This window comes from Loxodonta africana, chromosome 23 (genome assembly GCF_030014295.1).
Source record: "Loxodonta africana isolate mLoxAfr1 chromosome 23, mLoxAfr1.hap2, whole genome shotgun sequence".
Classification (NCBI taxonomy): Eukaryota; Metazoa; Chordata; class Mammalia; order Proboscidea; family Elephantidae; genus Loxodonta; species Loxodonta africana.
Window position 1 is genome coordinate 68,573,915 of NC_087364.1, and position 15,415 is coordinate 68,589,329.

The following is a 15,415-nucleotide window of genomic DNA, read 5'->3' on the forward strand; positions in this document are numbered from 1 at the left end:
CTTTTCTTGAAGCTTCACGTCCCACCAGCCTCAGAGCAGTAGTTGAGAACATTTCTTTGTAAAATTTGTCTAAGTATGTTTGCATTCTGAGCTTAAAACCAGAGCTCTCCCCTAGCAAAACCGTATTATTCCTTTATTGTCAGATGCTTACAAAAGGCTGCAATGCTGTTTTCTTTTTACCTTTGATTTGAAAATTGTGGAGAAAATGCCATTGCTTTTACCATAAGGTCCTTCTTTGTCTGCGGGGATGGTGAATTTCAGGCAGAAGTGAAACGCTGGTATTTCTTTAGCTCTTGAAAGGAAAATTCAAGCTTGGTTTCCTGCTTAAGCTATTAAATATTTTAAAGGTACTACTCTTGTGGTATAATGGTTAAGAGCTGGTAACCAAAAGGTCAGCAGTTTGAAACTACCAGCCGCTCCCTGGAAGCCCTATGGGGCAGTTCTACTCTGTCCTGTGGGGTCGATGAGAGCGGGAATCAGGTATATTCTGTTAAGAAGACAGCAGCACAGTGAGCCTGCATTTCAGATTCCTAAAGTCGAAGTTGCTGTGGTATCTTAAGACATAAAGCCTTTTGCTCTACCTGATATTTCAAGCAGGCAAGCTCCAGAGACAGAGTGATCCAGGTAGTAGCTGAGAGGATGGGTTGAGGTTCTGCCTGGATTCTGGGATTGACTGTGAGGTCAACTTTGTCACTACAGAGTAAGGGCACAGAAACCTAGCCTGAGTCTCAGACAAACCTCCACTGGCCACTCAAAGACATGGAGGGAGAAAAACTCCATGTGTATTTGGGATGTTTTTGCTTCTATTTGTCCATGGCCCCAAAAGGAACATGGCACAAGGATCACTATCGTGACTCATGGGCTAAAATACACACACGAAGAGCTTCCTTTGGTGGCCTGGATGGGAGCGTCTTTGAAGACAGGGTATGGTACCTTTCTAGCACTGCCCTTAGACGCGGGCAAAAGGGGTTCCTGCCTGGGGTCCCACATCTAGAGGGCCCTGTCTCGTCCTCTTCTGCAGAAGTCCCTACCCATGAGTTGAGGAATCCTGAGGCCAGTGGGAGGTGCCCATCTAGACTCCCTGACCTGAGTTCTATGCCTTGCTCCTAGGACCCTGGAATTCCCTGCCCAAACAGACCTGAGCCAGTTTCCAGGGCCCGCACAGGCATCTTCTCTGGGTCGGCCTTCCTAAGGGTAGACTGTATGGCTGATATTGAGCAGTCCTGAGGCCTGAGGGGTTGTTGGGGGGGGTGTGGTCAGAGCTCAAGTACGCAGTGAAGCATTCGCTCAAGTCCCTTTCCTGTGTGGGATGGGATCAGGCATGGGAAGAGAAGTGGACAGGACAGGGGCCGCTCTCCTACTGTCACTACATTCAGGTATAGAAGTCTCATTGTGGTTAGGTGCTGTCGAATAAGCTACAAGTCATGATGACATTATGTATAATAGAACAAAACATTCCCAAGTCCTGTGCTATCCTCACAATTGTGGGTATGTTTGAGCCCATTGTTGCAGCCACCATGTCATTCCATCTCATGGAATGTTTCCTGGATTTTTGTTGACCCTCTACTTAACCAGACAGGATGCCCTTTTCTACTGAATGGTGTTTCTTGATGATGTGTCCTAAGAAAACAAGACAAAGTCTCACTATTCTCACTTCTAAGGATTCCTAGGGCTCAAGAATTCTAAATTTGAATCTGGTTTTCCAGGAGATTATGGAGGGATGTTTGTCAAGATAGGAGGATAAGGGAAAAACAAAACAAAGCAATTCTGACTCATAGTGACCCTATAGAACAGAGTAGAACCACCCCACAGGGTTTCCAAGGAGCGGCTGGTGGATGTGAACTGCCAACCTTTTGGTTAGCAGCTTAGTTCTTAACCACTGTACCACCAGGGTTCCAGATAGGAGGGTAGAACAGGTTTTATTTTAAATATTTAGACTCGTGGTACACAGACTTGCACTTGTTCTCTTGCCCCAGGCCTCACCAATGTTAGGAGCAGGGCTGCATCCTCCCCTCCTTCTCACAGTTAGCCACGTACTCCAACAACCCAAACTCAGCTGGGGCCATTGGGACAGATTCCCCGCATGTCTGTCCATCTGACCACACAGCTTCTGCTCACAAGAAGGGTTAGAATAAACTAGGATTTGGAGAGTCTGCCAACCCTTGCTCAAGCTAGAATTAAGCTGGAATATAACCAGGCACCAAAAAACACCAACTGCTATCAAGTCAGTTCCAACTCATGGTGACCCAATGTGTGTCAGCTTAAAACTGTGCTTCGTAGGGTTTTCAGTGGCCGATGTTTTCAGAAGTGGATCACCAGGCCTTCCTTCTGGGACCTCTCTGGGTAGACTCGAAACTCCAACCTTTCAGTTAGCAGCCAAGTATGCTAACCATTTGCACCGCCCAGGGACATCTAGCCCGGCACAGGACCTAGGTTTTGCTGTCCAGTGTCTTACGTGAAGGCCTACAGCCATTTTCTTTTCATCTGTCTGATTTCCCCATCTGGCCGGTGCTGTAGTTCTTTTTTTTTTTTTTTTTTAATTAATGACTTTGATTAGTGAGTTAATTTCAGACTGAAAGGGGTAGCTGAGTTATAGGGTTGTCACGGCATGAATGATTGGTAAATTAACAAACATTTGTAATGTGCTAGACACTGTGCAGAGCCCTAGTAGTTTAGTGATTAAGAGCGTGGCTGCTAACCAAAAGGTTGGCAGCTCGAATCCACCAGCTGCTCCTTGGACACTCATGGCTCTTCACTGGTAGCTGTCTGTGCCTGCAAAATGGGTGTCTCTCTCCTCCAGTCCTTGTGATACGGAAGTGTAGGTCACAGCCAACAAGAGACATGCCTCTTCATCCGTGGCTGACCCTGAAGATAACTATGCTTTTAGGGCTAGGGACACCCTGCCAAGGTCTGTGGGAGTCCATGGTGGTGTGGATTTCCTCAAAGGGGAAGAAATCTCTGAAATGATCTCCAACTATTGCTAAGATTATACATTGGGAAATAATAAATAAGAACTTCAATTTCTTTAAGGCAATGAGTCATCTTTAAATTCTTATATAGGTGACCAATATTAAAGGCATTCTGTTCTCTATACAGAATGATAAATTGATAATTTCCTTCTTTAGGGGTCTTGAGAGATGATAAATGGAGTGGGAAAACCATAATTCTGCAGGTGGAGTTACTGATTTTCTCTGAAATTATGCCATCTTGCTAGAAAGTCAGTAATCGAAGGCAAGGTCACCAGCAGTGATTTCTCCACCAAAATGAAGCTGTCTGGCTCCACAATGCTTCAAGACTGATGGCTACCAGCCAAAAAGGGGGCAAGGGGACAAGGAAAGCAGGTTAATCCTAAGAGTAGATTCTGAGGTCATGATCGGGAGCAATTTGGTGATGCTGCCAAAGAGTAGGTGTGGACAAAGAATGACGTCGGTTGGGTTTAACCTCTCTCTGTCTCCTGCAACGGAGCGTTGAAGAGCCCACATCCAGCTGGACTTTTACAAATGCCATGATATTGAGAAGTGCGATTAACACAAAGAAGAAACATTTATCTAATATGAACTTGGCTTCAGAAAAGAAAGATGACATTTGTTACTGGGAAATCTGCAGCAACACTTCTGTTTCGTTTACTTCTTCAACAAATCTGTACTGGATCCTTACCGCATTGTTCTGGGCACCAAGGATACAGCACTGAACCAAACAAATAAAAATTTCTTCCTTTTTTTTTTTTTCCAAGAAGCTCTCAGTGGTAGAAGAGGTGGAGAGAGAGATAATAACAGTTTATCAAGGAGTCCCTGGATGGCGCAAACGGTTAAGTGCTAGACTCCTAGCTGGAAGGTTGGCAGTTCAAAGCCACCCAGAGGTGCCTTGGGAGACAGGAGCTGCTTCTGAAAAGTCACAGCCTTGAAAACTCTATAGAGCCATTCTGCTCCGCACACATGGGGTCACCGTGAGTCCATATCAACCCAGCAGCCACCTAACAACAACACAGATTACCAGAATGTGACGAATATTAAGGAAAATAAAATAAAACAGGAGAGGGGGATAAAACATGTTGGGGGAGAGATGCCATTTCAGTACATCTTGAAAGAAGTGAGGAAGTGAGAGGGTGGGCTTTGGGGTGGCAGGGCATTACAGGCTCAGGGAGCAACGAGTGCAAAGGAGTCAGGTGATTCAAGTGAGGAGAGGAAGAGAGCAAGGCAAAGCGTCGTGCGAGGTGAGCAGTCATGTGCTTCTGGGGTGGACACATTATGGGGTGCCCAGGAGGCCATAACAGGGACTTGCGCTTTGGCTCTCAGTACAGAAGGGATGACACACGTCACATTCTCAATAGGCCAGGCGTGTCTTTGCAATTGTCATAGAACAAGATGGAGCATCTCATTGCACAAGGCCACAGGTGGGCCCCATACAAGGTGCGTTAAACGCGGTCCCCCCATCATAAGCTTGATATGAGTGACCTGAAGTCAATCCTCTCCACTCTGCCCCTTCAGCAGCCTCCCTGCATTGGAAATGGAATCCCCTTGCCCACAGCCATCATGGGCTATCTGACATTTCTTTTTCTTTTCCTTCTCTGGCCTCCTGTCTAAGGTCTATGCTGGGAGTCTTGTAGAATATTTTTGTGGCTGACTTTTCCTACCACCAATCTTTATCCTCTTTCAGGCTCTGCTGTTGCTGGGTGGACATCCTCTATGTCTTTCTCGGGCTCCTGGACACCAGCTCCTCCATAAAGATTGAATGGAAACAAGATGCAGATTTTTTTCCCCACCAACTGTAGAATAATGTGCCCCAGACATATTTCAGATGCCAGATATTATTCATACTGAAACTGATACATGTTGTAAGCATTCTTTTATTTTTGTACTGCTCTTTATTTTCCCCGTCTTCACGTTTCATGCATGGCTGTGCTTATTTATGTTCCATGCCATAGTCGTAATTATCATAATTAATTAGGCCCATGCCAGGAGCGTCCCCTTTTTAAAGAAAGGCAGCAATTATGCTTGTTTGCCTTGCTTGGTATAACTCATAACACGATGCTATGTGTAAGACAAGGCGTAATAAATACAATCTGCAATAAGCCCACATTTTGGTGGTTTTCGTCACCTCCCAAATCCTGAGCCAATATATTTCATGTCATCCTTGAGTAGTCACTGAACCACCTTGGAGGTTCTACCTTTGATCCATGGCAATCTTTCTACCTGGCCTGCTCTCTTTTCCATGAAGACCTGAGTAGGGTGTTGTCTCAGTCACCTAGTGCTGCTATAACAGAAACACTACAGGGGGATGGCTTTAACAAAGGCATATTTAGTTTCTCACAGTCTAGGAGCCTAGAAGTCCGAATTCAGGGCACCAGCTCCAGGGGAAGGCTTTCTCTTTCTGTTGACTCTGGGGGAAGGTCCTTGTCATCCACCTTTCCCTGGTCGAGGAGCTTCTCAGCACAGGGACCCCGGGTCTAAAGAACACACTATTTTCCTGGCTCTTGTTTCTTGGTGGTATGAGGTTCCCACTCTCTGCTCAATTCCCTTTAATCTCTTGTAAGAAAGAAGGTGGTGCAGGCCATACTCCAGGGAAACTCCCTTTGCATTGGATCAGAGATGTGACCTGAGCAAGGGTGTTACATCCCATCCTAATCTAATCTTGCCTCATTAACCACAGGTGGAGATTAGGATTTACAACACACAGGAAAATTACAATCACAAAATGGAGGACAACACTGGGAATCATGGCCTAACCAAGTTGACACATACTTTGGGGGGGACACGATTCAATCCATGGCAGGTATTCTGCCACCAACTGGAAAACCTCTAGCACCAAACCAAACCCACTGCTGTAGAGTCGAATCCAACTTATAGAGACCGTAAAGGAGAGAGTAGAACTGCCCATAGAGTTTCCAAGGCTGTAACCTCAGCGAGGGGGATTGACACAGTGGCTGCAATAATGAGCTCAAGCGTAACAACGATTGTAAGGATGGCGCAGGACCGGGCAGTGTTTCGTTCTGTCTTGCATAGGCTTGCTATGAGTCAGAACCGACTCGACAGCACCTAACAACAACAACAATCTTTATGGAAGCAGACTGACACATCTTTCTCCCCTGGAGCAGCTGGTGGGCTCAAACCACTGACCTTTTGGTTTGCTTTAAGCACTGTGCTACCAGGGCTTCTTAATTCTACGACAGAATATATGAAAGACATACACTCAAATACCAGTGCTCCAATTTGTTACAATAGGCCCAGTCACTCTACGCTCAGCTCACTCTCCTCTGACTTCCTGTCTTCCTCCACCTCCTCGATGTATTTGTGTACGTCTCTCTCTTTCACTGTGCTGTAATCCTTGAGGGAGGTGTTTTTTGTCTAATTAGCCTCAAGCTGTCTTCTCCTGCTACCCTCCCTCTCCTTCACTTACTCTCACAGGTGGCCGCCTTTTTTTTTTTTTTTAATTGTGCTTTAAGTGAAAGTTTACAATTCAAGTCAGTTTCTCATACAAAAACTTACACACACATTGTTATGTGACCCTAGCTGCTCTCCCCCCAATGTGACATCACACTTCTCCTCTCCACCCTGTATTCCCCATGTCCATTCAACCAGCTCCTGTCCCCCTCTGCCTTCTCATCTTGCCTCCAGACAGGAGCTGGCCACACAGTCTCATGTGTCTACTTGAGCTAAGAAGCACACTCTTCACCAGACTCATTTTATGTCTTATACTCCAGTCCAATCTTTGTCTGAAGAGTTGGCTTCGAGAATGGTTTTAGTTTTGGGCTAACAGAGAGTCCTGAGTCCAAGTCCTCCGGTGTCCCTCTAGTCTCAGTCAGACCATTAAGTCTGGTCTTTTTACTGGAATTTCAGTTCTGTACCCCACTTTTCTCCTGCTTCATTGTGTTCCCTATCAGGGCAGTCATTGATGGTAGCCAGATACCATCTAGTTTTTCCAGTCTCAGGATGATGGAGTCTCTGGTTTATGTGGGGTGGCTACCTTTTTAAAAGCTCACTGTTGACCGGTACTTTTGAAACATCCCCCTCTCCTAGCCTTTGGAACACCACAGCCTCCTGGTTTTACTTTTTCCTTTCTGGACACTCCCGGTCAGTCTCCTTTGCTGGCTCCTCGTCCTCAATCCCTCAACCCCAAAATTAACTGATGGTGCTCTACAGGGATTGGTGCTCGCCAAATTTTTCTCTATCTGCATTCTCTCCCTAGGTGATCTCCTCCATTTTCATTACTCTAAATTCTATATCCTGGCAACTGTTAAATTTATGTCTTTCATCTAGACCTCCTCCCTGAGATCCAGACTCATATATCCAACCGTCTACTTGACATCTGCACTTGGACATTTCATAGCATCAAAAACTTGACATGCCTCAAATAGAACACTTGAATTTTCGGGCTAAGCTCCTCTCCCCACCTCTCTCTTGGCCTGAACCATCAGCCTGTTCCTCCCCTGGTCTTCTGCATCTTGGTCAATGTTACCACCGTCCACTCATTCCATAGGCTACCTACAAGACACTCTGGATCCACTTTCAGAATGTTTCTGGAATCCACTCATCTCTCTCCATCTCTTATTTAACAACCTGGTCTTTCACCAGACTTTTAAAAAGGTAAATCAGCTAGCAGGCATCTTAAAGGCTTTCAAAAGCTTGTCACTGCAATTAGAATCAGTTTCAAACACCTTACCATGGCTTTTGAGGTCCTGCATTAACTGGCTTCAACCAATCTCTCTTTTTTTGCCATTTTCTCCTCATTGTCTATCCCTCAGTGGCACAGTGGCGAAAGTGATCGACTGCTAACCAAAAGGTCAGTGGTTTGAAACCGCCAGTGGCTCCAAGGGAGAAAGAAGTGGCAATCTGCTTCTGTAGAGGTTAACTGCCTTGTGTCAGAATCGACTCAATGACAGTGGGTTTGGTTTAGTCTGCCCCCTGGCTTTCTTTCAGTTCCTATAGGAAGCCAACCTATTTCCCTAGAGCCCTCATGTCTGCTGTCTTCTCCACTTGAAATGCTATTTCTGAAGGGAGGTTCCTTTTTGTCTTTCAAACTCAGATACTAGGAATAACCTTCCCTGAATATCATATCAAAACTCGACCCTCCTCCCCATCATTCTCTCTTGCAGCACTGTTTATCATTTCTACTGCAATTATTGCACTTTTTCATTATTCAATTATTTATGTATACTTTTTTTTTTTTAACTCTCCTACTAGGTTGTAAGCTCCATGAAGGCCGTGATTTGGGTACCTGAATCATGTGGCATCACCAGTGCCTGTCATTATGGTTGGCACATAGTGGACACTCAATCAATGTTTGTTGAATGAATAAAACAGACACTCCTCTGTCAGGGGTTCTCAACACTGGCCGCCCATTAGGATCACTTGAGAGAGCTTTTAAAAAATATCAGTGGCCAGGCCTCACTTCCAGACACTCCAATTGTATAAGTGTGGTGCAGGACCTGGCTTCAGAAGTTTTAGAAACCTTCTCCTGTTATTCTAATGTACGGTCTGGGAAGAGAACGACTGCCCAGAATAAGCTGGGGGACCAGTAAGGTCCTAATATAGCCCTGATTTACAGAAAAGACTTCTCAGGGCCAGGTTATAAATAACAAGATGAGAAAGAGCAAATGTTATGTGAAGAAGGCTGGGGAACATGAGCTAATTTTTTGGGTTTTGAAGGCTATAAGAAGAGAAGGAGTGTCTGTTCCAGGGAGCAACAGGATATTAAGTCATCAGCATGAGCAATCTGAGGTGATGGAAGCTATTGCTGGGCGGGTCCGAGGAGTTGTTCTCTTTCCGTTTCCACCTCCAGGGTGGCACACACCAAACCAGGGGACATAAGGAGATGCCCACGGTATTGTGTCTCTGCACAGTGCGGAAGATTCTGGATAGCCAAGTGGGAAGACCTTGTTACCCCTCTCCCCCTTGTTCATGCTTTAGGATGCCAGAAGAAATGGCCTCTGGAATGACAACAGCACAAGGGACAGGGGAATCCTGGGGAGCCTGGGAGGTGTAGAAAGGAAGTCCAAGGGGGAAAGGGTTCCTTTGAGACTGAGTGAGTCCACCTGGGCAGTACACGCAGGTGAGAGAAACAGGGGAAGGGACCCAGTGGAAGAGAGCTGCCCCTGGGGTTTCTTAGTGGAATATAATTTACACCTGAAATAGAGGACCCTTCTAATGCAGTCTTCTGGTCTATCTGATTGATTGACTCCTATTTAGACTGTAAATGTCCCTGGGTGGCATAAGTGGTTTGTGACTGGCTGCTAACCCAAAGGCTGGCTGTTCCACCCCACGCGGCAACTCCACAGAAGAGAGGCCTATGGAGAAGCTCTATTCTGTAACACAGAGAGTCTTCATGAGTCGGAATCGACTTGACAGCAATGGGTTTGGTTTTTGCTTTTCTGTGATAAAAAAAAGAAAAATGTGATAAGGGCTCTAAAATCTCCCTTTTTCCACAATCAGGGTCCACAGGCATGTTGCAATGTTAGATAAACATTTCCAAAAACTCTAGGGCTTCTGGTTACTCTGGATTTAAGGGAAATGAGATTGTCTGTGATTCAGGGGTGACCAATACATTCCCAGAAAACACAAACTCCCAGTCTATCTGACCCTCAAATATGCCTGTGGGTCATACACAGTTTTTTTTTTTTTTAATTAAAATTTTTGGTATTTAAAAATAAGGTTTTGAGGCTTAAAAAACAAACAAACTGGGTGACCTGGAAATACTGGGCTTTCGTCCTCATCAAGACAGGGATCTGGAGCGGGCTTCTTCCCTTCCTTTCTCTCCTTCTCTTCCTTCCCTCACCACAAACCTTTATTGCACATCTGCTTTTGGAATGAGCTCAGAAATGAATGAGATCCTGGGAGCACAGGGTCTGTTTGTTTCTGCTTATGCTCGTGTCCTCAGGTTCTCCTTTCGTCAGGTTTGGCCAAAGACCGAGATCAGATCTGGGACTTGGGTGAAATTCTGCATTCTCTGAGTCATTTTATTTTTCAAATACCCTTAGTTTGCTCGTCCATTAGGACTGTCAAATAACTTGTCTTCCAAATGGGCCATTCTTCCGCATTTCATTCACAAAGGGAAGGTTCCATAGCCGTGTCAGTTAATAAGCCGCTGTCTCTTAGCTCCAAACCCACTCTTCTTTTCTCTGCTTGGTGTTGCTGGGTGAAGACTGCAAACTCTGGTTCTGCTTTGTCAGCTTCTTCCCATCAGGGGTGGGAAGAATGGACTGGTTCCCTCCACCTGGCTTGCTCTTCCTGACAGCGTTGCCAGGATGGCACTTCTCCCCAGCAGCAGCAGGGAAGTTTCCATCTCCTCTGAGGACTGCCTCACATCCCTCAGAGGCACCCACAGGAGTGGACAGTGCCCTCTCCTCAAAGGCCTAGGACCCAGACTCCTGGGGCCTATCCTCAAGCTTTTATTTTCTGGTAACCCCAAAGTCTTCCCCTTGTTCCCCAAACCCTAGGGATGGTAGCTACTTTCTGTAATTAACCATCTTTAGGTTACCTCAGAGTCTCCTTTTTGTTTTTTTTCTTTTTCAGTCCCCCGAAGCCTATTTAATCAGGTCCTTATAACACTGGCTCTCAGGCTTGTGTGTGCACCGGAATCACCTGGAGGCATTGCTCACCTTTCCAGTAGAGAGTCTGTGATTTAGTAGGTGTAGGGTTAAGAAGAATTGAGCCTTTTGAATTATCGTGTTGGCGAAGAATATTGAATATACCACGGACGGCAGAAGAACCAACAAATCTGTCTTGGAAGAAGTACAGCCAGAATGCTCTAGAAGAAGCAAGGACGGTGAGACTTTGTCTCACACACTTTGGACAGATTATCAGGAGGGATCAGTCCCTGGAGAAGGACATCATGCTTGGTAAAGTAGAGGGTCAGTGAAAAAGAGAAGACCTCAGTGAGATGGATTGACACAGTGGCTGCAACAATGGGCTCAAGCATAGCAGTGATTGTGAGGATGGCCCAGGACCAGGCAGCGTTTCGTTTTTTTGCACAGAGGGTTGTTATGAGTCGGAACCAACTAGCAGCACCTAACAACATGGTAAACCAGTTGCTGTGGAGTTAACTCTGAGTCGTGGCGACCCAAAGTGTGTCAGAGTAGAACGGTGCTCCATGGGGATTTAATGGCTGAGTTTTTAGAAGTAGATCACCAGGTCTCTCTAACAAGATACCTCTGGGTGGACTTGAACTCCCAGCTTTTTGGTTATCAGCCAAGTGCATTGACCATTTGCACTACGTAGGAATTCCAGGTTTAGAATGGGGCCTGAGAATTAGCCTCTCTATGAAGTTCCCAGATGCTGCTGGTCTGGAGACCACGCTTTCAGAACCTCTGCCTACATTATATTCCTCCTGTTAAAAGAGTGTGCATTATGTTTTCTGGATGGACCCTGACTGATTCCATGGCCTTCATTAAAATAGCACACCACCCAGATCTACCAGTTTGGTTTTGGTTTTAGGGGAAGTAATCACAACATCCACTTGTAATCTGGACCTTCACAGGAGATTGAATCTTAGACTTGAACTGCCGAACTTTTGATTAACAGCCAAGCTATATATGAGCTACATATGTACCTGGGAAACCCTGGTGGCATAGTAGTTAAGTGCTACAGCTGCTAACCAAGAGGTAGGCAGCTTGAATCTGCCAGGCGCTCCTTGGAAACTCTATGGGGCAGTTCTACTCTGTCCTATAGGGTTGCTATGAGTCGGAATCGACTCGATCTAGACTCGATCTATCTATCTATCATCTATCTATCTATCTATCTATCTATCTATCTATCTATCTATCTATCTATCTATCATCTATCTATCTATCTATCATCTATCTTTCTATCTATATAAATAAAAAATCATTGCCATCAAGTCGATTCTGACTCATAGTGACCCTATAGCGACCCTATAGGATGAGTAGAACTGCCCCATAGGGTTTCCAAGGAGCGACCAGTGGATTCAAGCTGCCGACATTTTGGTTAGCAGCCTGGGCTCTTAACCACTTCGGCACCAGGGCTCCATTATTATATTAGCGTACGTATTAAATATAGTATATATATGTTCTCTCTATATATGGATGTGGAGCCCTGGTGGTAAATCCACCAGCTGCTCCTTGGCAACCCAGTTCTACTCTATCCTGTAGGGTCACTATGAGTTGGAATCGACTCGACAGCACACAGAAATGACAACAACAGCAATATAATAATATATATTATTTTATATGTATATTATTTCTGTACATTTATATATAATAAATTTGGTTCATAATGTTTGGAAAATCTTGTATGCTGCTTTTTCCACTTAACCTTTTGATATAAGCATTTATCTTTTTATGACATCTTCTTCAAAAATATAATTTAATGTCAGCATAATATTCATTTCTATGGACTACCACAGTGTATTTATTAAATTCTCTAATGCTGAATAATTATGGTTCCCCCTAGTTTTTGCTATCATATACAAAGCTATAGTGAAACATTTATGTACATATATCTAACTTTATATCTAGGTGGACCTGTCTTTGGACACATTGAAAAGCACATTTATCTTCAGAGGTAGAATTTCTTACTTACCTGAAATGAAGCTCAAGAGATATAGCCCTAGTGGACCATGCAGAGTTTCGAAGGGCTTGCCGAAAGCATTGTACATGAAGAACGCTGTCCCCACCGTGGTTAAAAGAATAAGAATTGTCGAGAAGAGAATGACATTAACGTGGATGCTCACTGGGATTGCCTTGAGAAAATCTGGGAAAACTGAAGATAAAACAAGACAAATATTAGAAGAAATTTCATGGTCGGCAGTCTGCAAGTGTCATTTTTTTTAATTAAATCCCTCTTTTTTTTAAACTTCAAAAATCACTAAAATCCTTCAGATGAATACATTGTCATTTACTAATTCACAAAGGAGTCACCAAAGGATTATTGTACAGAATTAATCAGTTCAAACTCGCAAAGGGGAAATTTGAAGGAATTTCTTTTATTGCCCTTTTTTTATACATAATTACTTATGTAATTATGTAAATAAGTATTGACTTCATAGCCAAAAATTATGCATTTTGATGACCAGATTTTTTTTATAACATTTCTCAGTAGTTATTTTTTTATTTTTTAAATCTATCTTAACATTCTCAGGTTGGGGATGTTTTGAGGTAGTTCAAACGTTAGGAGGTTTTTATATTTTCTTTGCTACAAAAAAGTGGTTTCTATCCCACACCAAGATTAAAGAATGGGGTATCTTCAGGCAACTTCAGTATTTTGATGTAGCACAAACCTGTGGGAAAATAATTTCTGGTGATACAAGAAATATTTTCCATTTAGAAAACATGCCAAATCTACTTCTACATTTTATGTTCAGGGCAAGTTTTTCTTGTTTGCAGAGGAAATAAAATATAAATGTAGGGTTCCTCTTATCCAAGTGGAAATGGTGGATGTGCAAATGGTCACTGCGCTTGGCTGTTATGGAAAAAGTGGAGGTTCGAGTCCACCCTGAGGCACCTGTAAAGAAAGGTGATCTACTTCCAAAAAATCAGCTACTGAAAACCCTTTGGAGCACAGTTCGACGCTGACACACATAGGTTCACCGTGAGTAGGAGTTAACTTGATGGCACCTGGTACTGGTATTGGTGAGTGGATTTTAAGTGACTGGGTGAATGGATGGAGGTGGCCTGGAAAACGACATGTGAGCTGATACCTGAAAGTTGAGAAGGAAGCAGCCCTATAAAGATCTGGAGGTAGAGCTTTCCAGGGAAAAGAACACAACTGAGGCAGGAATGAGCCAGTGAGGCTCAGCCTGGTGAATGAAGGGGAGGTGGATGTCGGACAGTTACGCTGAGCCAGACCAATGCACCCACTAGATTGTGGTCTATTGACCACGGCAAGAAGTCTGCTTTTTAGTCTAAATTCATTTGGGGGGGGGGAGGGCACTGGAAGGATTTAAACAGGAGAGTGACACATCTCATCCATGATGTTAAAAGGTCACTCTGGCTGCTGAGGAGTGAGTATAATACACGGCGGGGCAACTGAGGAAGCCAGAGACCTGGGGAGGCCACTTACAGAAGTGAGAGATGGGGACTTGGCCTGAGGTGGTAGCAGTAGAAGTGGTGAGAGGTTGTCAGATTTGGGACCTGTTTTAGAGATAGAGGAAAGGGGTTGTTGAAAAAGAGGAATTGAATGGTGATGCTATTAACTGAGGTGGACTAGCAGAAGAAGCAGATTTGGACATGAAGCTGGGAAGTTACACAAGAGTTCTTTTTTAGATATTTTTCATTTGAGTTCCTTTAAGACCTCTCAGTAGAGATGCCGAAGTGGATTTATGTCTCTGGAGCTCCAGAGAGAAGACTGTGAAATTTAACACAGTGGAACTAGGCTGAGGCAATCAAGGTGCAGGGGGTGCAAAATTTGAGGAGACAGTTGCTCTCTGGGGCCAACCCTGCACTTGCATGAGTTAAGAGTGAATGTCTTCTTAAATTTTATACCCTAGGTGCCCCAGTGGCCTAACCCTAGTCCTGGCCCCATATTTAAAGGCTGGAAACAGTCATCATCTACAGAGAAGCTGTAGCTGGAGGAGAGAAGGGGCCAGAACGAATCCTGGTGCTGTACCACTCTCTCCCATGCTCTTCCATCCAACTCAGAAGAGGAGGAGACAGCCAGAGACTGAGAAAGAGCAGCCCATGCGTTGGAGCCAAATCCAGAAGACGGGACAGCTGGGAAGTCAAGGAAAGGCAATGTTTCAAGGAAGAGGAAGTGGTCAGCTGCGCAGATGCATGTCCAGTGGCCACAACACTCTGCTGCTGACCATGTGTCAAAAAGGGGACCAGGTGAGGATGCTGGATTGGTTCAGAAGAAACCCTTCACCGCTGCTGGATATAACCAACCAACTACATGCGTACCTACGTAAAACATGCTTAGTGCTATCGGATAGGGAGCGTTCTTTTCATACACGCAGACCAGGTTGCTTGTATCCTGGTGGTGTTCACCATGGCACCCCACTCAGAGTTGTAGCTAAGTCATTTGACTGCCGAGGTTTAGGTGCGCTATATTTCCTTTTCTTCTCATAATCAGAGAAATACACATTAACGCTATTAAATGCCATTTCCCACATATCATATTTACAAAAATAAAAGCAGTCAGTAATATCTGGTGTTAGCTGGGGTGTAGGGAAACGGGGACCTTTGTGCATTTTTCCTGGGAGTGTAAGTTGGTACAACCTCCTTTGTGGCAGATTCCCAGTACCTATAACGTGTTAAAATGCACATACCTTGTGGCTCAGCAATTCCACTTCCAGGAATTTATCCTACGGATATCTTTGCACATGAACCCAATAAAGTATGTACAATGATATTCATTCCAGCATCTTTGTAATAATAAAGGATTGGAAGTAGCTTACACATCCAAAAATAATACATACATGATGGAACACTAACCCATTGCCACAGAGTTCATTCCGACTCCTAGCG

The 15,415-nt window shown here is 44.5% G+C and overlaps 1 protein-coding gene across 1 annotated transcript in view; it reads right to left on the reverse strand.

Moving 5' to 3' along the window:
- The window catches only part of CLRN1 (clarin 1), a 38,910-nt gene that overhangs the window by 3,703 nt on the left and 19,792 nt on the right, over window positions 1-15,415 (reverse strand). The window contains exon 2 of the mRNA XM_003416155.3: window positions 12,534-12,713. Coding sequence (XP_003416203.1) covers window positions 12,534-12,713 — 180 coding nt within the window. The remainder of the gene's footprint in view (window positions 1-12,533; window positions 12,714-15,415) is intronic.